We start from the raw sequence: 27,252 nt of genomic DNA, 5'->3' as shown, positions 1-27,252 counted from the left end.
TTCTAGGGAGGAGAGAGGAGGGACGACTGGGAGGGTGTGAGCAAGGGAGGGAGGTGAAGAGGGTATTCTTGTAACATAGGATGCGCTGGGAAGCGCGGTGGGAGATTTTTATTCTTCATTCATTAGACATGCTCGTTTACGAGTCCATGCTCTGCATCCACGCAGGAAGTCCATTGAAGTAAGGGAGAATATCGACACTCGACACCCACACGTCGCCTGCATCATCAAACTCAGTCATCTTTCCCTTCTCGCTGCCTTTCCCCCCACAGCCCTCCCGGCTTGCTTGCTCCTCTCCGCCTCCTCCTCCTTCTCCCCTGCCTCCTTCTACCTGGGTTGAGCACGACTGGCTCGCAGATCACGCCATGCTCAATGCAGACGAAGTTCTTGTATCTTAAGCATCAAGTGAGCGACAAAAGTCCACGCCTGTTCTTCTCACCCCATCTTCTCCTCTCCGTAAGGATTCCAAATGGCGATGTCCTTCCACTGTTGCAAAGAGTTACATCAGGGCAGGGCAGGGCAGGGCAGAAGGGTCGATTGCTAACCCCTTGAGAGCTTCTGATGACGACTTCCTTGTCACCATCCTTGAGGCGGATATCATCAGTACAATCCGAGTAGATCCTAAGACAAGTCTCAACGCTAGGCCCTCCGAGGCAAGATGAAAGCTCTTGTCTACCTCTCGGTGAATGAAGAAATCCGCAGCTCGTCCTCTGCGCAACACACCCCTCACATAAACCCAACGTTTCTCTCTACTCGCTACCCGTCTCCGTCTTCTCTGCAGGAGGCGACAGAGTTTTGTCCAGATATTTCTTCCCCTTGAACCCGCCTGCCGACGGCATCAAATTCTGACATCTCTGCATCTCCTCCTCCCTTCACCTTGGATCGCGATCTTGTCAATATCGTCAACCGCAAAGTAAGTGTGCAGAGCTCCAGTGAACGAGAAGGCTTTTTTACCCTGGAACACCATTCATCAATCTATCATGATTGAGATCTTCATCACTGTCATCATCACTACCATCGACAACTTCTTCATCATCGTCACCACCACCACCATGATCCATTTCATCATCACCATCACCATTGTCATGAGCCATCATCATCATGGTGACCAGCATTTCAATCATCGTCGTCATTCATCACCTTGTTCTGCACCCGCAGCTCAAGGTTCAGGTTTCCAGAGTTGAGGTCAATCTGATAGCGGCAATTGAACGAGTTCGGCCACATCTTCCTAGTCTCCTGCGTCCAGCGGTCAACCCAACGGTCCACCCCACTCGTCAGCTTCACATTGTTCGGGACGAGCTCGTAGATGGCTCTACTTCCCTCCCGCAACCAGGAGCTCATCAGCTAGTCAGCAGCAGCACCTCCTTACAGCAAAGAATGTACAGAGATCGGCTCCCTGCTGCGTTTTCCTCCCGCACATCCACACAGACCCTGTGGCGTAACCGTCAGAGCCGATAGAGGAGCTCAGTACAAGGAGACGAGCGGCTGCTCAAAGAAGGAAACGAAAGAGGCAGGCCAGGAGATGAGCAGGCAGGTCTCACCACTTCATGTTCCGAGCAAATCCATGCTGCTGAATTTCGCCTGGTCCGAATTGGGGGAAGCAGATGGGGACCCCTCCTGAGACATTTGCACGTCATGGAGAGAGAACACTTGACGAGAAGAGAACAAGAGAACAGGAGAAGAGGACAACAGGAGAACAAGAGGTGATAACATATGGCCATCAAACGATTCGATTCTTTGTCACCGGAGATCGGTTTGCTTCCATCAAGAACAGCATCAGGTCGAACGAAGAAGACCTGGCGCACAAGATGAGTATCAAGAAGGAGATGGAAGGTATTCACGTCGCACATCATAATCAGGTGTCTTGTAGCTGGTAACGCAGGCGCCATTCTTGTAGATGGACACCTCTTCCTGATCGAGGAATCGTAAGCGCAGTCGTGAGCCGGGCAACTCAACCTTGGTGATTGTGTTTGTCAACTTCACGGGATCTCTCAGGATCATCGCATCGGCCTGAGCCGATTCTTGCTTTTTAAGAAACTCCTTGTCTGGCACAAAACTTGCCACGATACCTGTCGCCTTTCTCCTCCTAATCCAGCTCTGATCTGCCCTGCCACGTTGGGCGAGCACCCGATGGGCCGGAGAAGTGGTCCTTGTGGAGGGAGAGAGGAACGAAGACGATGAGGACAGCAAAGAAGATGAAAGAGAAGATGAGGAGAGCAGTGGGGAGGAAGACATTGTGAACGCCTCTCCTCCTGCCACCATGGCTGCCAGGACTATCGCTATGCGCATCGCGGCCTCCCCTTACCCCCGCAAATTGACCACCCTCACCATCCACATTCTTTTCCGACCCCTCTCTCTTCAGTGAGTACCCTACCATTTTACTCATAAATTGCCTATCATGTAGGGGTTATTGGAGACCTACACCCCTTTCCATTATTTTACACCCGCCTGCTTGCTCAACCCTCACATCAATTAGCGGATACGAGAGTAGGGGTGGGTAGGTATTAACTAAACTATCTCCTCACTGTCCGGGGCCCGGCGGAGTCAAGCCGACTGAGTGATCGACACTCAAGTTTGACACTAGTCAGTCCTGAGTAGGGGGATGAGGGTCAGGCCGTTACGAACGGAAGTCCGGGTCCCCCCCTTTGACTCTAAAAGCTAGAGGGGGTAGGGACCCTACCATACTTTTTCACGCGAGAAAATCAGATGCAAGCACCGGTGATGATAATGAAAAAGAACGGTAGCTACCCCACCTCGGATCTTTGTCTCCTATAGGATTATCCTGGCATGCCGGAGGAAGAATGGCTTGGGGGCGAAGGTGGAGGGAGAGGAAGGAGGAGAGAGGAAGAGAGGAAGAAGAGACGAGTAGGTGCTGAACGTCCGGCCGAAGATGCTGACATGCTCAGCCTGGATGATCTAGAAAGCGAGCCCAGGTCGTGGACGAGAGGGAGAGAGAACGACAGCGGGGAGGAAGAGGAGCGGGCGATCAGGCTCAGTTCTACCGACCATAAGGACGAACAGGCGAGTAACGGTCAGCACCGGCAAGATCGCGAGAGACCCTTGAGTGCTGGGATCATGCTGAAGCCGTTCTCTTCGGAGATCGCAAGCCTCTCGACGTTCAGCTCAGCTGGTCTCGGTCGTATTCTGAGCCGAGGAGATACGATCCTCGCAGTCGACGGCATTCACCGCACTTGGAAGGAGACAGCCTCGTTGCTCGAACGATGCGGCGACCCGATCGGAGAGACCATGAGCCTCCTTGTCGCGAGGCAGAACGAGCACATCCAGGCAAACATCATCCTGTCGCCGAAAGATCGGCATGAAGCGCTGATGAAGTTGTTCGACAAGCTTGAGCTGCTGAGGACTTTGCAACTGATTCAAGTATCTTCAACAGTCAAGTTCGCCTATGATGCCATCGGAAAGATTGTGGTTGAGAAGGTTTCTGACAAGACAAGCGCTATAGACTGCAGCGAGGTCCCCGCGTGCTTTGTTTGCCTCAGTCTTGCTCAGGGAGTGGCAGATCTTGAAGAATGACAAAGTCGTGTCGATCAACGATATGAGTGTAGATGGACTGGCGCTTGAGAGAGTGAAACGAATCTTCCAAGAGAGGTCATCGGCTGTTGAGGGGTGATGCTTCACCAATCTGACATGATGAGAAACAGTATCGATGTAGTGTGTCATCTGGTGTTAGAGAGAGGTGAGTCATGGATGCGTAGCAAACTCGCAGATCGACAGCTGAATGTTGTTTTCAGATGGAAATATGATTGAGGCAAGCATCAAGGTGGTGCTTTGATGAGAGATGAGAAGGGAAGTGAATTGAGTGCTTGCAGCGATCACCGCAGTACACTCAAAAGACAATCAACGAGATATGCGATATGATTGAGAACATTGAAAAAGAGAGGTTTTCTGATCTCTTCCAACATTTTTCAAGCTCCAGGTAAGTGTTTGCATGTCTTGATACGACATTGGTGACGATTAAAACAAGGAATTATGCCGAAAAGAAGAAAGGAGGGTCCGAATTCGCAACGGAAGAGCCATTCGCTCACTCCCAGCAGAACGGCCAGAAGATTTCTTCTGCATTTTCATTCAAGACTCCCTCGAAAAGTGTTCGATCTGGCAACCTGAAGGATTCAAAGCAAGGATTTAGCCAATCCAAAGGTGAGGGATACACTTTGTGTTGTGTAGCATGCGGTGAATAGTTTTCAGGCAAGATTGTTCAATCACTTCATGTTGAGCTGGAATGTGAAAATCGCAGACAGATAAATCTTCGTAGCCTCATTCTGTCGGTTTTGAAAGATTGGCATTGGTTCACTCAGACTTCCTTTCGATGGAAGTTGGCAGCTTACAAGATCGTCGACACTCGATGCAAGAAGTTGTTGAAACATTCATTCGAACGATTCTACTTCACTTCCTCCAATCAGGTCATGATACACAGACATGTCAGTATGGGCTGAGATGTGACTGCAGCGTGTTCATAAACATAACTCCAAGAAAGCGTACTCGTACGCGCGACGTCAGGGCATCAAGCAAGCTTTCGCGCCATGGAAAGACTTTCACATTCAGGTGCTTGACTCTGTCTTGAGAAGCACCATCTGACCGATGCGATAGAACCTTCTGCGGTACAAGGAGACGCAATGGATATCCTACACTTCGGTAGAGGAGGAAGGGGGGGGGGGCTTGAGAGCTCAGTCTGCTGCCGTCAGGTCAAGGTGTCACGGGCCCTGAGCAAGTTCAAGATCATCAGAAGCTTCTCGACGTGGGCGGGGCTGGTGCATCAGCAGAGGAGGGCGATGAAGATCTCCTATCACCTAGCGAACAGACGAGACCGCATCCTGCTGCTGTCAGTCCTCCGAGAGATCGCCGACCACATCTCACGAGTGAAGGCCAAGTATCATGCCGCCTACCTGCTGCACGTCCTGTGGACCAAGAGAAAGATGAGAGCGCTGTTCGAAGCCTTTCGGGTCCCCTGCCCTGAAGTGAAGCAGAGACATGCAGTGACCAGTGAGGAGGTGATGATCTCGAGAGGCTTCGAGGCGCTCAGGGGGAGGAACGATTTTCTCTTCACCGGGCTCGGCAGGAAAGTTTCTCAACGCATGTGGGAGGCGATGGTGATCAGGCGCAGCCAGCAGCAGCTGAAGGGCTACATCGCTAAGGTGAACCTGAAGCTGAATGCTGACCTGATGCGCCGGATGATGCTTCTGTGGTACCATCACACCTTCGCCGCCGTCCGGCTGAGCTTCAAACTGAACTCCTTCCTGGGGCTGCGAATGAAGAGGGAGCTGCTCTCGATCTTGACGAGCTGGAGGGAGATGTCAACGGCCAAGGATCGCCTTGTGGGTCGGATCCGTCAGCTGGACCTCAGGAGGAGGGTGCGAGTCAAGTCGAGGGTGATGTTTCTGTGAGTGAGGCCCGTCTTCTCTTGGTACTTCTGACCTGCTTGCCAGCTTCAGAGCAAGACTTGACATCAAGACGCTTCTCTTCGACCCGCCGGTGATCTAGAGCCTCACTTGACAAGTCCTTGTCAACACTGATGCCTCTTGCTGCAGCCCGTCACTGCTCCTGGCCAGCACAACCCCGACGAGGGACAGGTCAAGTTGCGAACGTTTGACAGCTGGAAGGACAGAGCTGGCAGGACAAGGAGGTACATGTTCCTTGACAAGCTGCTGGAGGCGAGCACGAGGACGAGGATCCTGCTGGTTCTGTTCCGCTGGAAGTTTGCGGTCTTCACCGCCTTCGCCTCGGAGGGGCTGATCTCTCACCAGCACAAGTCCAGTAGGATGTCGAAGGCCTTCTTCCGTTGGTTTGCGCACACGAGAATCACTCTGTCGCAGCTCTACCAGGCCAACAAGGAGGAGGAGGAGGAGGAGGAGGAGCGGGGGCCTGACCTGCCATGGAGCGCTATCCTCCGACGGGCGTACGCGGAAGACAGCACGTTAGTGTCGGAGAATGTGATACAAAGGCTGCAAGACTTCGAGGAAAGGAAGCTTCAGTTCAGAGCTCAAATCATGGAGTACGGGCAGTACTGACAAGGTTGTTTTACAGATATGATGTACATGTGAAGATGTAAAGTAAAGTATAAACAGAAACTTGGCGGCAGGGGTGGGATGGGATCAATCGCTATCGCTCCAGTTGTCCACATCCACCTCCACCTCCTCCTCTCCGTCAAGAAACCTTGAGATCCGGTCAGTTCCTGCAGGGCATACAAGTGCAACTTGCCTGTCGTTGGGGGTCCAGACTAGAATGTTTGCGTCCTGATCGCCGCTGAACAAGTCCTCTCCCCGCGGCTTCGCAACCTGACGCGACTCATCGTCATCCTCCTCCCTCCATCGCAGCCGGCCGCTCTCACGCAGCACTTGACGGTGCCGACATGCCCGCGAAGCCTCGAGATCCTGGCAGGGCCTTCAGAGCTGAGAAGAGAGACACCCGGGCCTGACCTGTTGCCGCTGGCCAGGTCACAGACGACCACCTCGTTCTGGCAGGGATGAAACAGCAGCTTCCCGCTCCACGACACGTCAAATTGCACCTGGACTTCAGCTCAGGTCCCCCCTACCCGCCACCTCTCACACCTTCTTGTAGGCAGCAGCTCGAGCTTGCGGGAAGGCGCCGTAGTTGACGATCTCCAGCTCGCAGCTCACAGGGTTCCACAGCCTGACCCTCTCGTCCCCCCCGCTCGATAGAAGGTATCTGCTCCTGCTGGTCAGCCCCCCGTGCCAGGCCCGCTGCCTCCTTACCTTCCGTCTGGAGTGAATCGCAGGCAGGACACGCCCTTGGCATGAGCGAGAAGCGCTGGAGGAGGAGTGAGGAGGAGCAAGGCTCGCAGATGCCGCACCTGCTTCGTCTCCCTTGGAGGATGAAGATGCAGTGCCGTCATGCTCCGTCCTCCGTCTCTTCCTGCATGTCTTGTGAGGGAGCGCAGGCAGCGCGAGAAATGCTCGCCTTGACGTCCAGGGTTTTCCCTCCGGACTGAGAAACGCGAGACAAGAAGCTCCTTGCCGGACGTCCCATAGCCTCTTCTTCACAGGTGACAAAAAGGTCTTTGCTGATTGCATTCTTACCACCGTCCCATCAGAGCCGCCGGAGAAGAGCTGGTACTGCTCGCAGACCGACCAAGCGACTGGCGAAGACGTCAAGAACGGTTTGACACCCTGGCGCTTTGAGACCGCAGTTGACGGTGCCTTGATGCCCCCGCAGACTGTGCTGCCTGAGCCCTGAAAGCAGAAGATTGTTCATCGGCTCGCGCTGTCATAAGAGCATGAAAGCTCAACCTGAGTTCGCGTCGTAGAGACTGACGACATGGCCGCTGAGAGGTAACGGTCAGGACGAGCTGAGGAAGGAGACAGCTTGTTACTTGGCAGCTGCGACCAGATTATGAAGAGTTGACGTCTTGTGTACATCGATGTCATAAACCTAAATCGCATGCATTTCAGACCTCCAACTCCTCTGCCGACCCTTCTCCCCCCAGTCACCTTCCCTTTTGTTTTGTACTCTATCGCTACTTCCGCCTTGTTTGTGTCCCAAATCTGCAGCTCGTTGTGATGGGCGAGACTTTCAGACTTGCTCGTCTTACTTTCACAACCTCATCAAACCCGCCACTGACAAACAGCCCTGTATCCTATCACATCTACCGTCAGCACATGGCTGATCGCGCAACGGAGCTTGTTATCACCCTGGTATACCATGCGAGGGAAGTGACACCGAAGTCATGCGCTTGCCCTTGCGGAATTCTCAGAGCACATTCAAATCTGCAGCAGAAGATGTGTCAGTGCGTCAAGATTGCTCTTCGTGGTACAACTTTTTGTCCTTCACTGTCTCCTCCGACACGTCTATGATAGCCACGCCCCCGTTCGCATACCCAACAAGCATGTATCTGCGTTCATGCTTCATCACGTGAACGACCAGTCATGATCTGCTCAACCTGTCCTCCACATGATCCACTGACATGCTCATGATCTGCCTTCGAGCATCAGTACAGGTGATAGCGAACTGGCGGCACTAACCGCAGATTGGAAGGGTGGATCAATCGTCCTGTCATCACAGAGCTGCATGTGCTTCCCTCTTGTCTCCAGCAGAGCTCTCTGAAACACCATCACTTCAACCAGACACGAAACTCAGCACAAGGAAGTACTTGCAAGGACTGTGGGTGAAGAACTCCGCACCGTCGCTCCCCTTCACTCATCCTTGTCAGTCCCTCCCCCGTGCTCTTACACATGAGTACACGTAAAATCACCTCCTCTACAACACTGTAGCCGTTTCCTGCCATCATCTCGCGCTTGCACCTCTTTTCTCGTCTCATTTCTCACCTTGCTCCAGTTTCTCGTAACTCCTCGATCCAATCTTTCTGCCCCTCCTCCGTCTCCTCTCACTCCCATCCTACTCTACCCTCCTCTCTCTCTCTCTCTCTCTTCCTCACGTCTCCTCCTCCTCCTCCTCCTCCTCCTCCTCCCTCCTTCCTCTTCATCCCTCACCAAGTAGCTCGAAGACACTCGCCTTGCCTGCCATGCCGATTTCTCACCAAGGAACCCCACTGTATTTCAGTTTCCGACCACCCTCCCAAATTCATACCACCCACCCCCTTGAGACCAGATATTCCTTTAAGTGTGATGGAAATTCTGGGGTACATCAAGTACCCCTCACCTTTCGTCTCAATACAACCCACCCTAGTCTTTGTCAGTTGAAGGTACCCCTCGTCCAGAATTCTTTCCACGCTCTCACTGGCGGGCTATGTCGCAGACTCCGCAGCTCGGCGCCGCCAAGGCAAGCATGCGCCTCTTGCTCTTGCTCCTGCTCCTGCTCCTGCTCCTGCTCCTGCTCCTGCTCCTCCTACTACCACTACAATACTACTACTGCTTCTGCTCCCGCTCCCGCTCCCACTCCCGCTCCAGCACCCTTCTCCATACCTGCCTCTACACTCATGCTGCTCACTGGTTTTGACCTCCATGCATTCCTGCTTAGTTTTCTTCAATCTCTCCTCACTCCTCAGCTTTTCCCGCCCTTCATCCATTACCCTCGTCTCGCTCCCCTCTTCGGCTTCCTGTTCCATCCACCCTCGTTCATATGAGATTTCTCCTTTGGCGCTGCATGACAAATCATCATTCTTGATCAGTCCGCTCATCATTATGTGCACCAGTACTACTGCCTCTAGTTCTGAATCTTGCATCCAGGGAAATGAAATCAATCGGATTCTCGAGCTGCAGAGGAAACGAGAGGACGAGGTGAAGAAACTAGAAGAAACCAAGAAGAAAATCCAAGAGCAGAATCGTGTCGATGTGACTGGTTTCAACACGAAGTTTGGAACAAGCAAGGTAGGCCTCTGCTTGCTCCCTCCACACGCTCCTGATGCCTGACGGCAATCTTACTACTTGTCAACAGGGCGACGTCATCCAGGACGAACTTGGGAAAGTGACTGTGGGCCTTGTGACGCTGGAGCAACTGAAGAAGCACAAAGAGGAACTGGCAAAGAAGGAGCAGATCCTCGAACACCTGCAGCGCAAAGAGGAGATTGAGAATGAGAAGCTGAAGAGAGAGGCAGACAGGAAAAACCGCAAGTCGAAGCTGACCAAGTCGACCCTGTCCTTCGGAGATGAGGCTGAGGAGCTGGAGGAAGAGGATGTAGAGCCTGTGGCGAAGAAGAAGGTAGTCAAGAACCCCACTGTCGACACCTCGTTCTTGCCAGACAAGGATAGAGAGCTGCGGGAGATAGAGGAGCGCAGGAAGCTCACTCAGGAATGGCATGAGGAGCAGGAGAGGAAGAAGGCAGAGGTGAGAGCGAGTGCGAGGATGGGCGAATGCTGACTGGTCACCGTCACGTCAGGTGATCGAGGTGACGTACAGCTACTGGGACGGGTCAGGGCATCGGCGGGCCCTCAAGTGTACCAAGGGAATGACGGTCGGGCAGTTCCTGGAGATGGCGAGGAAGAATCTGCAGGTGAAGGGAGGAGGAGGAGAGGGTGTAGGAGGTGAAGGGAAGCGCAGGACGAGTTCAGGGAGCTGCGGGGGACGTCGTGCGACAACCTCATCTACGTGAAGGAGGATCTCATTATTCCCCATGACATGACGTTCCATGTCCTGATCGAGGTCAGTCGGTCCCTTGCCGCTCTTGACAGCTGGTGACCCTCTGCGCATCGCAGACCAAGGCCCGGGGGAAGTCGGGGCCCTTGTTCCACTTCGATGTGCACGAGGACGTGCGCACGGTCAACGACGCCAGGATCGAGAAGGACGAGTCGCATGCAGGGAAGGTGGTGGAGCGACACTGGTGATGTGCTGCTGCCGCTGCCGCTGCTGCCGCTCAAGTTGAGGCTGTCTTGTAGGTACGAGAGGAACAAGCACATCTTCCCCGCCTCCCGCTGGGAACCCTTCGATCCCGAGAAGAAGTGGGAGAAGTACACCATCCACGGGGACTAGGAGGAGACGCTGACGTGCTATGAGCACACTGTACAAAGATGAAAGAGGAGGAGGAGGAGGAGGAGGCCTAGAGTAAATGAAGAGACTGTCTCACTTCCTGACAAAGAACCGCAGGATGCCTTCTTTGTCCTGCAAGAAGGTCGTGACGTCACGACCAGCGGGCAAGCAGTATCATCTCACCTTGTGCAGGACGGGTTTCTTCGCCGATGACTGAAGCTCACGAGCTCGCACCTCACTTGCACACAATTTCTTCGAGGGGCTTGACTCCTTCTTCTCCTCCGCTTGCTTCTGCTCCCCCTCCCTCCTCGGTGATCTCCCTCCCTCTTCATCCAGACTCTTCACCTTCAAGTCCTCCCTCGGGCTCGGGGCTGCTGGGTCCTCAACCTCAGGCTTCCTATGCCCTGCTGGCTTCTCTTCCTCCTCCAGGGTCTCCTCCTCCTTGATCTTCTTCCTTGATCCCACCTCCTGAGTATCCTCCTGCTTCCTCTTCGCTGGAGCCTTGAGAAACGACAGCAAGCCTCCTTTCTTGGTGTTCTCCTCGTCCACGCATTTCTTCCAGTCGAAGTGAAGGTCCTTGGCCTGCCATGCCATCATCTCTTGCTCGCTGTAATCTCTCGGTGGTCACCGCTGCCATGAGATTCTTCGCGTTCTGCATCGGCTGGTCTTCATGATCCGTTCCCCACAGGAAGAAGATGCCGCCTGAGCGACGAGCTGATCAGGAACGACTAGCAACAGGATCGTTGACACACCTTGCAGGCTGTTCTCGGAGGTGATAGTTTGCAATCTCACGACCCAATCAGCAATCTCTTGTTGAGAGATCACTCTCTGTGTCCCCTGCCTCCTGCTCCAGGGTCTCACTTCTCACTTCCTTCCACCGGGGCAGACCTATGGAGCCGGATGTAGACACCCTTGGAAGGAGCCGAGACGAGGAGAGGGATGGGTAGAATTTCTAGCGCAAGGTTGAGATACGAGTGACCGATTGGGTTGGGGAACGACCTCGTTCTTCAGCGCAGACGTTTGAGTTGAGGTACACTTCGTGCCTGCAAGAGGGATCAGGCTCTGTGACAAGGAAGGCCATCCTTGTGAACACTTGAGATCATCACAAAGCACCAGGACGATGTTGTTTGCTGCAAGAAATTCCTTCGTCCAGGATAGGAAACTTTCGGAAAACCAGTTCCTGAAGCATTTTCCTCTTATCATTCCCCATCTTTAAGAACTTCCCACCTGTCACGGAATTCGACAGCCATATCGAACCTAGCGTCAAGTTTTTTTCTGTTTCACTGCTATCAGCATGACACTAAGGAGAGTAGTCTGATTCTGACCTGCACTCTAAAACATGTAGCTTGCTCTCTTCACACGGTTTGAAACTGATTCTACTGTCAACCATTTCTCGCGGTTCTCAAACCTTGTTACCTGAGCTGAAACTGGAACACCACGAATCCGAGTTTGCTCTGATGAAAGTCAGGTTGGAGATCACTTCTCCTCCAAACACACCTCAGAGAAGACTTCGAGGCACACTTCGTTGAAGCGATTCCATATGCCTTGCAGACAATCTTTTCCCGTCAACTCCGTGCGAACGCAGGCGAACAGTGCACCTGGTGGAAGTTCACTCGCGGTTGTTTTCTGAGACGAGCTCGCTCGTGTCTTGTTGAACTCCTGCAGACTTGTGAGACAACAAGTCTTGATCACAAAGACCATCTACGATGAAGGAAGATGATTCACGAACAACTCTCGGAATGGATGTGAGCGGAACTGAAGGTCTCCCGTCACGCAAACTCATCCTCTCATGGTGATCCACCACCGGATTGTGCAGTAAAGATGGAGAAAGCTTTCATGTGAATCAGGAAGCCAAGTGGCACCTGGCACGCCAGTCATTCTGAAAGATGACAACCCCTCGAACCTGCTTGCACCACAACCGAACCATGGACACTGACGGGATCGCATAGGCTGAACTGTCCACCTCTACACAGCTACAGACAGACACTGAGATCCGATGATAATACGGTTTTCTAGTGAGGACCTGAAGAATGGCGTGCGAGAGTAATGTGACAGCAGTTCACCACTCTGTATCACTGCGACGGAACGGTTGAGATCGGCCAATACCATGAGCATGCAAACCTGATTGGGGATAGAACTTCTTGCACTTCAACAATGTAGCTGGTTGAATGAAGTCAAAGGAGGACATCTGACAGTACCTCGTCCTCCTAGTCCTACTACCGTCCTCATTCTTCTACCACCAGCCGCAATTCTCATACACAACCTTTTTATCGGCACATCCTGCTCCATCTCCTCCTGCTACTCCTGCTCCTCCTGCTCCGCCATCTCCTCCTTCTCCTCCTGCTCCTCCTGCTCGTTCTGCTCCTCCTGCTCCCTCTCTCTTCCTCTTCCTGCTCCTCTTTCTCACCATCGGTCCACCCACACGTCCCTTGCCGCAGCATTGTTCCCCGACAACCTGACCACATCCCCACTCAGCACGGTCATTCTAATATTTTACTTATCAAAGCTAATTATTGAGTTTTAAAAAGCGAGCTAAGAACCCTCTCTCTGCAGTACCCCATCTGATCTCTTGTATTTCGGGGGTACTAGAAGTGCACGGCAGCTGCTGCCATGCAGTTTTCTTGTCCCTGAGAGAACCACAGTACAGATAGAACACTGAAATGCGAAACTCAGACGGCGTGAAGGTCCAGCGAGGAGGACCAAGGGGGACAGGTGGTGATACTGGACTCCCTCCTGCAAGCGTTTATTATTGCGGTCGAAGGATGAATCAATGTCGTTGTGGGAGCTGTGATGGCGTTTGTGGTCCAAACAATGGCTGCCCATGCAACTCTTGTCTCGCACTCTTGCAATCAGCGTCCTCTACACAATCATCTGCACAACAATCAATGCGAAACTCAGTCGGCGTGAAGGTCCAGCGAGGAGGACCAAGGGGGACAGGTGGTGATACTGGACTCCCTCCTGCAAGCGTTTATTATTGCGGTCGAAGGATGAATCAATGTCGTTGTGGGAGCTGTGATGGCGTTTGTGGTCCAAACAATGGCTGCCCATGCAACTCTTGTCTCGCACTCTTGCAATCAGCGTCCTCTATGCAATCATCTGCACAACAATCAATTCACTCACAGGAACAATCGATTTCAAATCGAACTTCAACTCTTCCAGACCAATTCTCTTCCTTGACTCTGTCCGATTTAGGAAACGACGCCGTTTCTTGTATTGTTTGTATGGATCGTCCGAAAAATGCAACGTTCATCCATGGAAGAACGGGCCATACCTGTTGTTGTCTTCAATGTGCCGATAAAATTCATCGAAAAGGGTTGCCTTGTCCAATTTGCAGAAATTCGATTACAGCTGTGATTGAAAATTTCACTGCATGATTCATCGGATAAACTTAATTACAATGGAATTTGCATGTGGCTGTTCGAAATTGAAACTCTGCCTGAAAGCGCGCAGTCAGGGATCGGACGGAGCTACGGGTGGGTTCCCTTTCTCGACGGATACTTATGAGCGATGCAACAAAGAATTCAAAAGTCTCATCTCCAACGCTGGTATTCAAGTTCCGAGTCATCAACAGCGCGTTCATGGGACGCGTCGGAATTTTCTTCAGCATGTACCGGAGGATCATGTTCTGGGCGAGCTTAACGCGAGCTTGATATTGTACCGCGTCGGGCGGGATTGAGCATTGATTTCAGCATGTCACCTCTGCATGATGCTCATGGGCAACCTTGTGGAGCTCGCCCGAAGCTTAAGCCATGCGTAAAGTCAATACACATGGCCTTCGCACGATTGCTACTTCTGCACCATGATGCATGACTTTTTCTGTGGTTTCTAGGTGAACAGCTGACGAGCAAGGAAACAGCGAATGCGGATGGATCGTCAGGGAGATCCCAGCTTTTAGCGCCTTCGGTCCTGGCACAACAGGAACCCCTCAAGGCTGCTTTGTCGATATGCCCAAAACGGCAGGAGCTTTTCGCAATGCTTCTCATTCCTTGGGTGGGAAAGGATTCACCAGCACCAGCACAGTGCGGAATCAAAGCTTAAGGTGGTGTTAGCCGATGAGGGAGGACAGCCGCATCCTGACGGTAGCAGAGCTAGCACTCTGCGTCAGGGTTCGTTTCTCTCTCAGTTTTCGAAATTAGTCCACATGTCGCCTCTGGTGCATGTTTGCCCTTGCAACGTATGAGTAAAACTGCACATTCAGAAAGTCCAGCTATCAGGCCAGCTATCATCCCCAACACCGCCCTCCCCTTCTGTGCACTACGGTTGCCACACTAAGTCACTCCGTTGCCAGAGTTGCTGAACTAAAACACCTGCTAAAACACGCATACTGCGTTGGACTGTATGAGGGCCAATTCAGTGCTGAATGAGGGCCATCGATGAGTCGCCCCGATGCCTTCATGGCGGTGGGTTGCGATCCTGGCGATTCTTGTGGCGGCTGAGGGAGGCGGAGGAGGAGGTGGGGGAGGAGGCGGAGGAGCTGACGCACAGAAAGATGAGCTTCTTGCTGAGCTTCTGAAGCCCTCTGATGGCGAAGTGTGGAGAAGACAGAGCGTTGAAGTTGAGTTTAGGGCTGGGGGATTCGGAGGCGGGTAAGAGAACAAGAGAGCGGAGGAGCTCCGGATGTGCCTGCTCGCTGTGCTCGCACCTGATGCAGGTCCTAGGTTCGGGATCCTCGAGCTTGATGGTAGACAGATCCATCGCGTCAAGGAAGGACACATGTCCCTTATCCTCTCCGATGAGAAGGTCATGGCTGACGGCATACACACGCTGCGCCTGACTCTCTTCGACTCGCTGGGCACTCCCCTGGTACTCCTTGCAAGGCCCTCGCCTTCTTCCTGTTCTCATATCATAGGACAGGGTGTCAATGCCTCCTCGACCTTCCAGCTTGCGCGGAGCTTTCAGGCATCTTCCTTCAATCACACTGAGGTGAGGTTTATCGAGTATGCTGGAGGTAAGGAGGGGCGCGAGCATGAGATCTTGTATTGTCAAGGTGTTCTTCATCCATCCACGTGATGGGCAGCTCCTCTCCTTGGGTGCGCATCCGGTTGTCGATGTTGTTGAGGACCTCTGCAGTCCTAACTCCCCACAGGCACAAGCCCAGGTCCGAGTGTACAACGTGCCTCCTGCGGGCGGCTGGCTGCAGATGATGTCCGCATGGTAGCTGAGCTCCTCCATCCGGCTGAAGCTCCTGCTCTCAGATTGGACGGGGAGACCGTTGAGGAGAAGGAGTTGACTCCCGCGGAGGGAGCCCCCCGAAGCACGCAGGAGAACGTCAGTTTTTGAGATGTTCTCGACCTGCATGTTGATATCTCTCTCTTTCAAGGTCTTCATGGAGCTGCCCGTGATGCCTGATGGTCAACACTACCTGGAGGTGACCTTCACGTCCCAAGGGTTGTGCTTCTTTCAGTCTCTAGCGCGAGCGCTGAAGCGACCTGTTGCAGGGGAGAGGAGGAGGTGTTCTGTGAGTCAAATATTTGGGTCGAGGTGCAAACGCACAACAACGCAGGGAGTTCGTCAGCTGGTATGTGGAGCTGAGATGGCAGCATGAGTCGATTCTGACTGGCATGTAGATGTTGATGGGCTGAGACTGAGAGACATCGCGTTCGGTATCCTTGTAAGGATCAACTCCTGCTCTTGTTTTGACCTTGAGCCTGTCCCCCTTCGTGACTCGATGACAAGCATGCTGGTGAAGGTCTCCTCGGGCCCATGGACCCTCGCGCGCACTCTCACGTCATACAAGAAGAGAAGTCAGTCCGTTCGTGTGCCGTCAGTTGTCGTGACGTTGAACAGACCTGCTGGTGGAGCTGGGGCAGCTGATCGTGTTTGTCCAAGTGAGCAAGGCAGATTTGATCTGTCAAAGAAGCTGAGATGGCAAGCTTGCAGGAGAGAGATGAGCTGCTGATGGAGATTGCTCGGAGATTCACTCCGCATGTCTTTGGCTTTCCAAGGAGGATAGGTAGCTGGAATGTTACTGACCTTGCGGCTGACTGGTCGCAGGGAAGGGAAACGCATGGTTGTACATGGCATCTGTCTGCACCACGCCCTTCATTGTCCTAGTGATGCACAGCATGCACCAGTTGTTCGCTCAGTTGACGTGGAGGTGACGCAGATTGAAGAAGACTTCGCGCTTGTGGAGGAGCTGGAACGAGCGTCAGTGAGCTTTCTTGGTTGACTGCCCTCCATCAACATCTTACTTTGTCATCAGGCCATTCTCCGCAGCTCTATGGCGTTGCTGTCTCAGGTATCTCGCAATCAGTGCATTCTTCCTCTTCCTCGCTCGTCTCATGCTCCCCCTGCCCTCTCCTCACCAACTCAACCTCTCACCCTTGTGTGTGCAGGACAACACGTCCATGTCGGAGGGTCAAGTCCGTGCAGTCAGACTTCGGCATCGCAAGATGTTCTCTTGCGCGGTTGTCTCGTTACTTTCTCACCTCCTCCTCTTGTGGGCAGGCCCGGGGAGCCTCTCTGGGTAGAGAGGTCCCACTACTCTGCAGGTCAGTAGTTGCCCCTGCCTCCCTTGCGGCCTGAAAGGAGCGCAGGACGGCACCTCGTCGGAGACGTGGACCTGACGCACCTGCTGCACTACCTCCACTTTTCTAATGACATCGAGATCCGGTTCCCTGGGAGAGTCAAGGTGAGCATGAATCGGTTTCATGGCTCCTCTCCTCCTGACTTCCTCTTTACTTCCTCCTTTCTCGCTTCTGACTTCCTCTTCACTTCCTCCTCACTTCTCTCCTCCTTGTCTTGTTCCAGTCTTCTCCTCATCTTCTGCTCTTCTCTCCTTGTGTGCTCCTTGCCTCCTGCTTGTCTCCACCTCATGCTGTCGAAAAAACTCACACGGATACTTCAGGATTGCTCTCCGACAGGCTCTGCTGATCAACACGTCAAGTTCTACTGCAGCAAAGTACAACATGCCGAGGTGACATAATCTCCATGTGCTGTGAAAACGTTTGAAGGGAAAGGGCAGTACACCAACAACCCTTGCATGTACAAGAGAGACTGGCTTACAGGCCCGCTGGGAAGACATCTTGAGTGGGACGATTACAACACCATGGAGCGGAGGGTTGCGTCGTGGTGGTCACGGCAGGTGACGCTATGACTGCACGATCATCTCGATTTCGTTCCAATTGAGATTCTGCTGTTCTCCCTCCTCTCGTGAGATGACTTGCTTGCTTCCCACTGCCTCTCGTCTCTCTTCAGCTCTGCTTCATTTCCCAATCCCTTGTTCTCTCGCCATCTCCTCCTCCTTCTATCGCTACCATCTCTCATCTCAGCTGCTGCCCCACTTTCTCACCTCCTCTGACATGTCTCCAGGATTTCTCTGTCGCTCAAGGGGATGGCCTCTTCCTGCATGAGAGAGTCGACGGGATGCGCATCGGGCAGGTGTCTGCTCTGCAGTGGGGTGGAGACAGTGGAAGGAGGACGAGGACGAGACGAGGACGAGGACGAGGACGAAGGGAGGACGAGGATGAGGACGAGGACGAGGACGAGGACGAGGACGAGGACGAGGACGAGGACGAGGACGAGGAGGGTGCACTGACTGTGTACAGGCGGGGTCCGGGGTGATAGATGAGGAGGAGGAGGATGATGTATGGACAAGAGATTTCGAATCAGCTCTGGAATCCACTCGAGTGGTTGAAGTTCCCGTATTCCGCCCTGGGATCGCCCTGTTTGGTAGGTTTGGTTGCTGGGAGGAGGTGAAGGTGCTGACGTGGCATACGTAATATCGCAGTTCATGGAAGAGTCGACGCTCGTGTCAGGTCGCACATCGAAGATCTTGACTTGACGTTCGAAAGCTGCCAGTGAAAGCGTTCATGTAGTGTGATTTGCAGAGCAGGTTCTTCCGACACGTACACCTCGTCTTCTTGAGTGGAGGAGCTGCTGCTGAGGGGCAGGGGGAGGGGCAGGGAAGGGGAGAGGAGGAGGAGGCGATGGCATGGAGGGCGTTTGCTGGGTCAAAAAATTTCACATTCACACGTCTGAGCCCGCGGGAGGAATTTGAAAGTTTCCTCGCGGTCACGGACAGTTGCGACGTGATTCATCTATGGAGCGACTCGCCGCTGTGGGTGCGATGGTTGGAGGGAGTCAGGTGGGCTCCTGCTGGGGTCCTGCGAGTATGACTGTTCTCTCCAGAGGTGCTGAGGTTGTAGACAAGGAGATTCTCGGCTTCTTCTCGACTTCAGTCGTCTTGAGCCTTCCGTTCCCGAGGCCCGGCGACCCTCCTGTACTTGCCTTGTCATCGCGTTGTCAGAATCCTCACCAATGACAGGAGGCTCAGTCGCAGGCACGCGCTATAGGAAAGCTGTATGCTGTCTTTGTTTGCCTGCCCCAGGTTGAGGGGTAATGCTGCTGGGCGCTGCTGATGTTGATGCAGGGAGAGGAGGAGCGGAGGAGAGAGGCGGCGGGGCTGCTGGGAGCTGTGGAGGGAGGATGCGACGATGGCTACTCACGCGTGCTGGAGGAGGCGGCCAAGATGAGGAGGAGGAAGCTGAGGTAAGGAGAAGGGGAAGGACGTTAACTATCAGATTCAATGAAATGATAAGACGAGAACAGACAAGATAAGACGAGATGAGGTAAGATCATGTAAGATGAGATATCAGATGTCGACGTGTCAAGGAGGCTTATGAATGAGATTGGAGAGAGTTTCGACCTGTTGTCAACTTGTTACTTACATCTCCTCCTCCACCACCACCTCTTCCTCCTCCTCTCTCACCATCTTATCAATGCGCGATATCCGCTCGATGAAGAGAGCGGCACGAGCCAAAGAGGCGAAGTACTTCTTCTTGCCGCGATGTTTGGCTAGCGTCCTCTGAGGAAGAGGTTGAGAACGGAGATGGGGAGAGAGGGGGAGAGAGGAGGGAGAGGTGCTGACGAATGAGGGAGGGAGCGAGGAGAAGAGGAAGAGAAGAGAGGGGGGGGGGGACTTCAAGTACAACGAGATCGGAGGAGAGGAGGAGGAGGGGAAGACGGGGAAGGGGGATGTACCATGGCCTGAACTGCTTGCATGAGCAGGATGATGTTCTTCCAGTTGGGTGGCTGCAGGGGAAACTTTTCGTCAGAGCAGAGAGCAGTGGAGGGAGACGGAGCAAAGAGGTGAAGGAGAGGGAGGAGACATGCTAGGGTCCTTTCCTAGAGGAGATACAGGAGGTGCGAGGGAGGAAGGAGAGGAGGAGACGAAGGTGCGGAGAGAGGTGGGAGGGAGGAGAACTAGATCAATTTCACCTCATAATCCATCTGAACATCGGCATTGTGCCTGTCAAGAACAAAAAGACGTCACGACGCAACTCCTCTCCTCTCCTCTCCTCTTTCCCCCCTATGCGCTCCTCTCCCCTCCTCTTTCTTTCCTCTCCCTCTCCCTCTACCTCTACCTCTCCCTCTCCTCTCCCTCTCCCTTTCCTCCTGCTCTCCTCTCCTCTCCTCTCCTCTCCTCTCCTCTCCTCCTCTCACCTAGTCGGCGATCGCATGAGCTTGCTCTCCATGATCACGTTCTCTGCTATCTTGCTTCCGAACGCGATCATCCCGTCCTCTGAGCTCAGCCGCCTCCCGAAGCTGCTCGGGAGCCGGCAGAAGGCGGAGGAGTCAGGGAAGGAGACATGCCTGCTGGCCATCTGCAAGTTCCGCATCCTCCTCTTCTGCTCCTTCTCATTGAGAAAGGAGAGGACGCCATCGCTGCCGTTGATCACTCCTGCGTCCTGGAGCTTGCTCAGCGCCTCGTTGCAGTCTCTGCTCCTGATCGCAGCCTGCAGCACTCTCTTCATCACGCTCGTTATGTCCTCCCGCTGCTTGTTCAGCTGCAGAACGGCGTCGAGCCCCGTCCTGAGCTGCTCCGACTGCAGCTTGGTCCTGTCAGCATGCCAGCTCTCTAGCTCCCGCAGCATCGTCGACCCGTCCTGCTTCCTATGGAAGAGCCAGTCAAAGTTGCTCTCCCACGACTCCTCGGACTGCAGTTGTGCCATCCTCATCAGCCGGGATATTCTCGACTTCTTCATCTCCTTGCTGCTCGACAGCGCATCCTTGATCGCTGCCGACGTGGTTGCCTTACTTGCCTGCTTGCTCGCCTCGTACGAGCGCAGCCTGGACCACTCGGGGATCGCGCTCTCCTTCTTGTTGCCGCAGAAGCGATGGGTTAAGAGCAGGAACGTCTGCGATACTTCTTCCTCATGCGGCTGGCACCGCTGGACCAGTCGCTCGATCCAGTCGAGGAGGAGGGGGTCATGGAAGTGAGTGAAGACCTCCTGCTGACGGGATACGATCTCCAACGCCTTGAGGCTGGGGAGGATGATGTCCGAGGACAAGGAGCCTTCGCCGCTGCCTCCTCCCACCTGGTCCAGCTGATCGAGGGAGTCCTTGATGAGGAAGAGGAGGCCAGGGCACGTCAGCTTCCGGAACAAGATGGTGCGCGTCCGGTTGTCGCGGATGAGATGGGACAACAGCTCGAGCATGGTCAGGTTGCACGTCTGATGTGCGATCGCCATGCTCAGCTTCTTGGCGATGCAGGAGGAGAGGAGGTCTGAAAGGTCGATGCTGCCCTCCTCGCCCTCCTCCTTCTCTCCCCTCCGCTTCCTCTGGGACGCGGCCACCTCTCCCCTGACCTCGTGGGAGGACAAGATCTTCAGCAGCGCCAGCTCAGCGTTCTTGGAGATGGAGGAGGAGGAGGAGAAGAGCAGGTTCATCAGAGGCACCATGAATCCCCTCCTAACCGCAAACAGAGCGTTGTCGGGGAGCTGGGAAGCGTTCGCCAGCAGCACGCATGCCGAGCTCTGGACCTCGTCGTCTGTTTTGAGTTGCTCCTCGAACTTGCTGACCTTGGGCATTCGGTGAAGGAGGACTTGGAGGACGCGGACGAGACAGCCTTGAAGGCAGAAGATCCCCCTCCTGCTCTGCGCCTGCAGAACTTCCCCCCTCCCACAGCTGAACACAGCGTCCTTGCTCCTGTTCGGGTGCAGACCCTCTTTCTTCATCTTCCTCAGCACCTTCAACTTCACCTGCCTCGATGAGAACTGGGCGAGGGAGAGGAGGAAGGAGGACAGCGAGATCTCTAGGATTTCTGCCTCCTCCTGCACCAGAAGGGTGGCGTTCCTGGGCTCCCCCTGCATCATGCTCGACCTGCCGAAGAGCGCTCCTCCCTTGAGCGTCGTGAGCTCGTTCATCTTGGTGGAGCTCTTGACAGAGGAGATGACCCGCACGCTCCCCGAGACAATCAGAAAGCAGCTGGTCTCCTCGTCCTCCTGCCTGGCCAGGATGCTGTTCGCCTCCTTCCTCTGGAAACGGCAGGAGCGAATCATCTGCAGGAGCGCCTCCTCCTCGAGCCAACAGAAGGGCTCTGCATGCTGCTCGCTCTTGAGCATGTGCATGACGATGGGAATCTTGCTGGAGTCGACCAGGTCGGTCCCCATCACGGAAAGCGCCTGGCTCATTCTCGACAGGCAGCGGAGGGAGAGGACGTCGTCTTCCTCGATGATCTCCCCCTCCCTCTCCTGCAGGACCTCCGACAAGACCTGCAGGGCAGTTCAGGGGAGGGAGAAGAGCGTCGACAGGGGAGGATGAGGAGGGGGAAGGAGATCAGGGAGGGACAGGGAGGAGAAGAGAGCAGTTGATACAGGACCAAAGTTGTTGTGAGGGAGGGAAGGAGAATGAGGGGGAGAACAGGAGAGGATGGAAGAGCGGAAGAGGGAAGGAGGAGGGTGAAGATATAAGAGCACAAACACTCGCATCCTATCACCTCGTGTGCCCCGTCTCTTACGAGCCCCTCAACGCACGTCCGCTGGTTGTCGTTGGATGGTGCCATCAAGGCCCAGAGGGCGAGGAGGAGGTTGCGACCGATGGAGGAGCTGGAGTCTCGTTCCGTGCTGTCGTACTTCATGCTGTGGTAGAGGATCGTTTTCTCCGAGCACGGATCGAAGACCCAGGGCAGGCGGAAGCAGCGCAGGAGCATCTTCATCCCTGAGTGCTCGTCCTCCTCCAGAGCGATCTCGTGTCTCTCCCCCTCCGCCCTCAGAGCTTCCCACGTCTCTGCCATCCCCACCGCCGACCTCGTCAGTCGCATCAGGAGGATGGAGCTCTTGGCGGCGTGCGGGTTGTCGTTGAGACTGGCAAACTTCACAATCCCCTTGAGGTTCCGCTCGCTGAATCGATCGCCCACGTCGGCGGAGGAGGAGGAAGAGAGTAAGACTCCTTCGAGGAGGTCGAGGGCGGAGGAGCAGGCAGGGCTGCTGTCCTGGTGGAAGGAGAAGCAGAGCTCGAGCCCCTTCCTCTCCACGAAGTCCTCGCACGCTCTCCTGCTCGTCCTTACGAGCTGCGAGAGCGCGTCGAAGCAGTCAAGCATGATCTCCTTGTCGCGCCCCCTCAGCATCCCCACCAGTACCTGCACCACTCCGTTCTCCTGCATGATCCCGCTGCTCTCCTCCGACGACGACAGAGCCGCAATCGGCTTCGCCACCAGCTTGCGGATCTGAACGTTGGGGCTGGTGGGCGCGTACAGAAGGAGGGAGCCGATCTCGCTCTGCCTGAGGAAGGGAACCGGCTTCCCGCTAGTCTGTGGCCTCTTGGGAGCAGAGCGGGAGGGAGGGGGCGAAGCGAGAGAGGAGGAGGCGGTCCTGTTGTGAGTCCTGTCTGTCTGAGAGCCACTCGGGAGATGCTTTCGCTCTCCACTCTTCCTCGCTGAGTTCAGCCTTGAGGAAGGGAGGCTGGAGCTGGTCGCCTCCTGGGGTAGAGCTGGAAATCCCCCCAACCTCTCCGCATGCTCCTCCCGCAGACGGTCTGTGAGCGTCTTGCTCCTTGAGGCCCGCCGGGAGCTCAGTCGGTCGTACTGCCCTGAAGGCGTGCGGAGGAGGAAGCTCCTCCTGGGAGACACAGCGGTGGAGGAGCGAGGAGCGAGGGAATCGGAGGTTTGCTGCTCCAGCGGCGCGTTCTTGTCGAACTTCTTCTCGTTCCTATCGTGGATGAAGGAGACGACTTGACGCATGCTCTCTTCAAACTGCTCCCTCCTCAGTTTCGATGTGCCCAAGGCAACCTCAACCCCCTTCTCCTTCACCCCCGCCTTGAACGCGGAGACTGCCTCCTCCCTCGAAATCTTCAGCGTCCTCTCCTGCTCCGGGATCAGCTCCGAAAGCTCGTCTTGCCCGCTGGACGAGATTTGGTCCAGGATGCCGCAGTAGGAGAGGATGTTGAGGAAAACCTGAAGGCTGATATCATGATCCCTCCTCCTCACGCTCGACTTAATCTCGTTGCGGCAGTCTACGGTCTTGTAGTCGCAGAACAGGTCCATGGCCGTCTGCTGCAGCCGCAGCAGGCCACGCTGGAAGCGAGGGACGAACTTGTTCGGAGTCTGCAGCTCATTTCCTCCGTTGCTGGCGTTCCTCGCCATTTTCCTCAGCCTCGTCGACACCAGGTTTTCGTCCTTGATCCTCTCAACCCCAAGGGTCACCCTCCCCAGCTCTGGACGCTCACCACCGTTCTCCTCCTCTTCCTGTTCCTCTTCTTCTCCCTCTTCCTCCTTCCCCTTCTTCTTCAGGCTGAGGGTGACTCTTCCTATCCTAGAGGAGCGCTGGCAAGAGTTGCTAACCTCCTCAAGGTCGAGCTTGACCCTCCCGATCTCTTTCCTCCCTCCTCCCTTGCCCTTGCCGGATTTCTGCATGTCGAAGAGCACGAGGACGGCAGGAGCGACGCCGGCGGGAAAGCTCAGCCTGAGCATACGCTGAAAGACAGGAGCCTGCGACCGGACCACCACCTCCGACCCCCACGCCTCGGCCCACTTCCTCTCCAGCAGGGAGTAGACGAGCAGGGTACATGACGTGTCCGGCGGCTTCCCAGCTGAGTTCAGCGGGAGATCCTCGCAGCTGATGGCGACCTCGAGCAGGCGGCTGCCTCCTCTCTCCGGCGTCTTCAGCCCAGCACGTGCGAGCCGCTGCCCAAGGGACACGGGAGGATCGAAGATGTAGCTGCCGTGCAGCGCATGATGGAACCTGTCCTCCGAGTTGCAGAGCTGGTCGGCATCTTTGGAGTTGAGCTTTGACCAGTCCAGGGGAGGGCAGGAGGGGGAGTAGGCGTCGTGGAGGGAGGCAACGGAGCCGGAGGTGGAGGGACGCGGGGAGAGTTTTCTCTTCAACTCCTTCCCTGCTCCCGTCTCGATCAAGTCGAGCTTGTCCAGGTAGACGTTGAGGTGCGAGGACCAGATCGACTGCTCCTTCCAGTTGGAGCCGAAGGGGAGAGGGGACAGCGATACGGTGCTGTCATCGGAGGAAGCGTCGAGAGAGTCGTCCATGACGGCGGCGAACGGGTTGTTCCTTCCTACTTGTTGACTTCATCCAGCTCTCGTCCCTCTCCTCCCTCGTCTCTTGTATGTTTGACTCGTCGCTGTCTCTTGCTCTGTCTCTTGTTCATGTTGATTTACCTGCTACGTAGATTAATTCAAAGCTTGAGTTCACAGCATGAGAGTTGAACTCTGTACTGTAAACCCTCTCCCTCCCTCAAACTTTGTCGACTGATTGTCCGGAACCCTCGCAACCCTCTTGCTGTATCTATCCCATGGTCGAAACAAAAGTAATGCGAGTGAATTTGCATTGAAAAACTTCATCGCTGCACCTTCCTTTCTTACCACCGTGTCGTCTACAATCTCCTAGTCTCCTTCTCTCATCTTCCGATCCCTTCAGTGCTCGACTTCTCTCTCCTTGCTAACCTGACCTGACCTGACCTGACCTGACCTGACCTGACCTGACCTGACCTGACCTGACCTGACCTGACCTGACCTGACCTGACCTGACCTGACCTGACCTGACCTGACCTGACCTGACCTGACCTGACCTGACCTGACCTGACCTGACCTGACCTGACCTGACCTCTTGCAAGTGTCTGATCTGCTCCTCTTCCTCCCCTGCCCCTCCTCTCTTCCTCCCCTTGCAGGCTCCTACAGCCCTGCCGTCGTCCCGGCATGCTCGCCTTGCTCACTAGTCAACTCAACGGCTGCCATATGGGAAAGGCCGTTCCAGTGGGTAGGGGTAAAATAGATCATGGATATGTACGGGTACTTTGGTAGTCAAATAAGTGGGTAAGGGTCCATGAAATGACGGTATGACGTAGGGGTAGGGGTGGAACAAAGTAGGAAATCGAAGCAATGCGTACGCAGGCGAACGGAGGGACGAGAGGAGGGAGGGAGAGAGGAAGAGCAGCAAGGAGTAGAGAGAAGAGAAGGGAGGGAGAAGGGAGGGAGAAGGGAGGGAGAAGGGAGGGAGAGGAGGGAGAGGAGGGAGAGGAGGGAGAGGAGGACGATAAAGGCAGGAGGAACGAGAGATGAGGGCGTGGAACTACTCGGACAAGAACAAGAAGGGTGTTCGGAAGACTTCAGATGATGAAGATGTGCAGACAAAGAAAGGAAGGGGGGAGACGAGAGTTTGAAGGATGATTGAACAAAAGGATGATAAGACAAAATTATGATTGAACAGGATTTACTGTCCGTTCTGACCATCAACCTGCAGCCAATATGGCGCAACCGTCAATAGACGACAAGCGGAAGGCTAAAGAAGCCAGCGATTACTTCAATGCTGGTAAAAATCACTTCAGGAACAAGGACATGAGCGCGGCTGTGGAAGCCTTCACACAGGCGATCATGTTGAAGCCTGAGAAAGCAGAGTACTTCTACAACAGAGGGAACTGCTACAACAAGATGGGGGAAACGCAGAAAGCACTGCTGGACTACTCGATGGCCATACGAATAGACAACAAGTCAGCAGCGTATTATGAGCACAGAGGTCCTTGACTTGCTTGATGTCAGTGCACAAGATGACAGATGCTGCAGGGATGTGTTACAAGAAACTGGGGAATTACGAGGAGAGTGTAAAGGATTACACCAACGCCATAAAGCTCGACACCAAGAACGGGAACTTCTACTACAACCGAGCCATCTCCTACATGTGCCTGACCCCCCCTGACTACGAGAAGGCGCTGGACGACTACAATCACGCCGTAGAGTTCTCGCAGGTACCTGAAGCCTCCCGTCCCTGACCTCGTCCGTCTGCCTTCTGACGGGACCTGCTGCTTGCCAGGCCAAGTACAGGCCGCTGTTCAACCGAGGGAACTGCCTGCGCAAGATGGGGAAGATAGTGGAGAGCATCAACGACCTGAAGCAAGCTGTGGAGCTGGAGCCGGGCAAGTCAGAGTCGCACAACAACTTGGGGTTGTCGTACCTGGAGATCGGGAAGCTGGAAGACGCGGTGGAGCAATTCACAGCAGCGATCCAGCTCGACCAGGTGAGCCCTTGATGCGATGCCGATGCTGCCTGATGACACACCGTTGCTCCTGCTCCAACTGACCCCTACCTGGCTCCTCTCTCCCTCACGCTCTTTCTCCCTTCCTGCTTTGCTTTCCACTCCTTCTTTTCTCTCCTCCCCTCTCCTCTCCTCCCCTCTCTCCCCTGCCCTGCTGTCCTTCTCTCCTCATCCAGGGAGTGGACACCGCCATCTACTACAACAACCGGGGGCTCGCGTACCTTCGCATGGAGAACTACGAGAGTTGCTTCCAGGACTTCGATGTTGCTACCCAGCTCAACCCCAACGACCCCAACTACTTCTTCAACCGCGGGAACGCCTACCTTACCATCCGCAACGTAGAGCAGGCTCTTTCCGATCTCGACGAGGCCATCTCCCTGGCCCAGTCGATCCCTGCCTACTACCACAGCAAGGGAGTTGCGTTCCAGGCGCTGGGACGGAAGGCTGGGGCGATCGAGATGTTTGACAAGGCGCTTGCACTGAACCCCAAGGTCGTGCCTTGCCTGACTAAACCCCTTATATGCTCCTCCCTCCCTCCCTCCCTCCCTCCCTCCCTCCCTCCCTGCGAAGCGCCCATTTACACACTGCTCTTGGGCCTGCC

General features: G+C 54.7%; 8 protein-coding genes across 8 annotated transcripts; 5 read left to right on the top strand and 3 right to left on the bottom strand.

Annotated features, from left to right (window-relative positions):
• Positions 1-93: 93 nt before the first annotated feature.
• Positions 94-2,305, bottom strand: GUITHDRAFT_151947 (hypothetical protein). The gene is made up of 14 exons (XM_005834654.1): positions 1,954-2,305; positions 1,846-1,908; positions 1,742-1,793; positions 1,539-1,614; positions 1,381-1,428; positions 1,282-1,333; positions 1,138-1,233; positions 874-952; positions 758-823; positions 674-707; positions 543-618; positions 437-483; positions 329-390; positions 94-216 (listed from the first exon to the last, which is right to left on the bottom strand). The coding sequence occupies exons 1-14, from the start codon at positions 2,230-2,232 to the stop codon at positions 137-139; spliced, it is 1,110 nt and encodes a 369-aa protein (XP_005834711.1). The 5' UTR covers positions 2,233-2,305; the 3' UTR covers positions 94-136.
• Positions 2,306-2,784: 479 nt separating this feature from the next.
• Positions 2,785-6,020, top strand: GUITHDRAFT_137127 (hypothetical protein; the record flags this gene model as incomplete). Its single annotated transcript, XM_005834653.1, has 12 exons — positions 2,785-3,432; positions 3,515-3,603; positions 3,657-3,691; positions 3,747-3,775; positions 3,825-3,931; positions 3,980-4,152; positions 4,336-4,415; positions 4,462-4,557; positions 4,603-4,647; positions 4,698-5,392; positions 5,439-5,484; positions 5,541-6,020. 12 exons carry the CDS (start codon positions 2,785-2,787, stop codon positions 6,018-6,020), a joined length of 2,523 nt encoding a protein of 840 aa, XP_005834710.1.
• Positions 6,021-6,104: 84 nt separating this feature from the next.
• Positions 6,105-8,170, bottom strand: GUITHDRAFT_106281 (hypothetical protein; the record flags this gene model as incomplete). The annotated part of the gene is made up of 16 exons (XM_005834652.1): positions 6,105-6,287; positions 6,341-6,383; positions 6,429-6,517; positions 6,561-6,678; positions 6,726-6,780; positions 6,824-7,108; positions 7,155-7,202; positions 7,260-7,294; positions 7,343-7,401; positions 7,461-7,514; positions 7,562-7,606; positions 7,661-7,736; positions 7,787-7,861; positions 7,910-7,944; positions 7,992-8,069; positions 8,120-8,170. 16 exons carry the CDS (start codon positions 8,168-8,170, stop codon positions 6,105-6,107), a joined length of 1,329 nt encoding a protein of 442 aa, XP_005834709.1.
• Positions 8,171-9,110: 940 nt separating this feature from the next.
• Positions 9,111-10,395, top strand: GUITHDRAFT_106280 (hypothetical protein; the record flags this gene model as incomplete). The annotated part of the gene is made up of 6 exons (XM_005834651.1): positions 9,111-9,296; positions 9,364-9,753; positions 9,806-9,919; positions 9,967-10,068; positions 10,122-10,246; positions 10,302-10,395. 6 exons carry the CDS (start codon positions 9,111-9,113, stop codon positions 10,393-10,395), a joined length of 1,011 nt encoding a protein of 336 aa, XP_005834708.1.
• Positions 10,396-14,778: 4,383 nt separating this feature from the next.
• Positions 14,779-18,886, top strand: GUITHDRAFT_137125 (hypothetical protein; the record flags this gene model as incomplete). The annotated part of the gene is made up of 22 exons (XM_005834650.1): positions 14,779-14,978; positions 15,051-15,195; positions 15,292-15,340; positions 15,551-15,660; positions 15,713-15,780; positions 15,831-15,910; positions 15,960-16,136; positions 16,180-16,220; positions 16,273-16,345; positions 16,467-16,543; positions 16,595-16,630; positions 16,728-16,786; positions 16,840-16,883; positions 16,929-17,023; positions 17,240-17,308; positions 17,357-17,476; positions 17,704-17,772; positions 18,004-18,086; positions 18,227-18,478; positions 18,523-18,613; positions 18,659-18,721; positions 18,764-18,886. 22 exons carry the CDS (start codon positions 14,779-14,781, stop codon positions 18,884-18,886), a joined length of 2,124 nt encoding a protein of 707 aa, XP_005834707.1.
• Positions 18,887-19,000: 114 nt separating this feature from the next.
• On the bottom strand, positions 19,001-24,652 carry GUITHDRAFT_106277 (hypothetical protein; the record flags this gene model as incomplete). Its single annotated transcript, XM_005834649.1, has 6 exons — positions 19,001-19,039; positions 19,103-19,198; positions 19,375-19,425; positions 19,612-19,642; positions 19,837-21,887; positions 22,112-24,652. The coding sequence occupies 6 exons, from the start codon at positions 24,650-24,652 to the stop codon at positions 19,001-19,003; spliced, it is 4,809 nt and encodes a 1,602-aa protein (XP_005834706.1).
• Positions 24,653-25,860: 1,208 nt separating this feature from the next.
• On the top strand, positions 25,861-26,768 carry GUITHDRAFT_151946 (hypothetical protein). Its single transcript, XM_005834648.1, has 3 exons — positions 25,861-26,135; positions 26,183-26,364; positions 26,430-26,768. Exons 1-3 carry the CDS (start codon positions 25,868-25,870, stop codon positions 26,643-26,645), a joined length of 666 nt encoding a protein of 221 aa, XP_005834705.1. The 5' UTR covers positions 25,861-25,867; the 3' UTR covers positions 26,646-26,768.
• Positions 26,769-26,833: 65 nt separating this feature from the next.
• On the top strand, positions 26,834-27,142 carry GUITHDRAFT_62078 (hypothetical protein; the record flags this gene model as incomplete). The annotated part of the gene is made up of 1 exon (XM_005834647.1): positions 26,834-27,142. A coding segment is annotated over one exon (309 nt), but the record flags the coding sequence as incomplete, so codon positions are not given.
• Between the last annotated feature and the right edge of the window lie 110 nt (positions 27,143-27,252).

This window comes from Guillardia theta (assembly GCF_000315625.1).
Source record: "Guillardia theta CCMP2712 unplaced genomic scaffold GUITHscaffold_24, whole genome shotgun sequence".
Classification (NCBI taxonomy): domain Eukaryota; class Cryptophyceae; order Pyrenomonadales; family Geminigeraceae; genus Guillardia; species Guillardia theta.
This window is presented reverse-complemented; position numbering and strand designations above follow the sequence as displayed.

Coding starts and splice junctions, on each gene's coding strand:
- GUITHDRAFT_151947 (XM_005834654.1), bottom strand. CDS start 2,232: ATGTCTTCCTCCCCACTGCTCTCCTCATCTTCTCTTTCATCTTCTTTG. Junction 1,909..1,953: donor TGACAAACACAATCACCAAG/GTTGAGTTGCCC, acceptor TTCCTCGATCAG/GAAGAGGTGTCCATCTACAA. Junction 1,429..1,538: donor TTTGCTCGGAACATGAAGTG/GTGAGACCTGCC, acceptor GTTACGCCACAG/GGTCTGTGTGGATGTGCGGG.
- GUITHDRAFT_151946 (XM_005834648.1), top strand. CDS start 25,868: ATGGCGCAACCGTCAATAGACGACAAGCGGAAGGCTAAAGAAGCCAGC. Junction 26,136..26,182: donor AGCGTATTATGAGCACAGAG/GTCCTTGACTTG, acceptor CAGATGCTGCAG/GGATGTGTTACAAGAAACTG. Junction 26,365..26,429: donor ACGCCGTAGAGTTCTCGCAG/GTACCTGAAGCC, acceptor GCTGCTTGCCAG/GCCAAGTACAGGCCGCTGTT.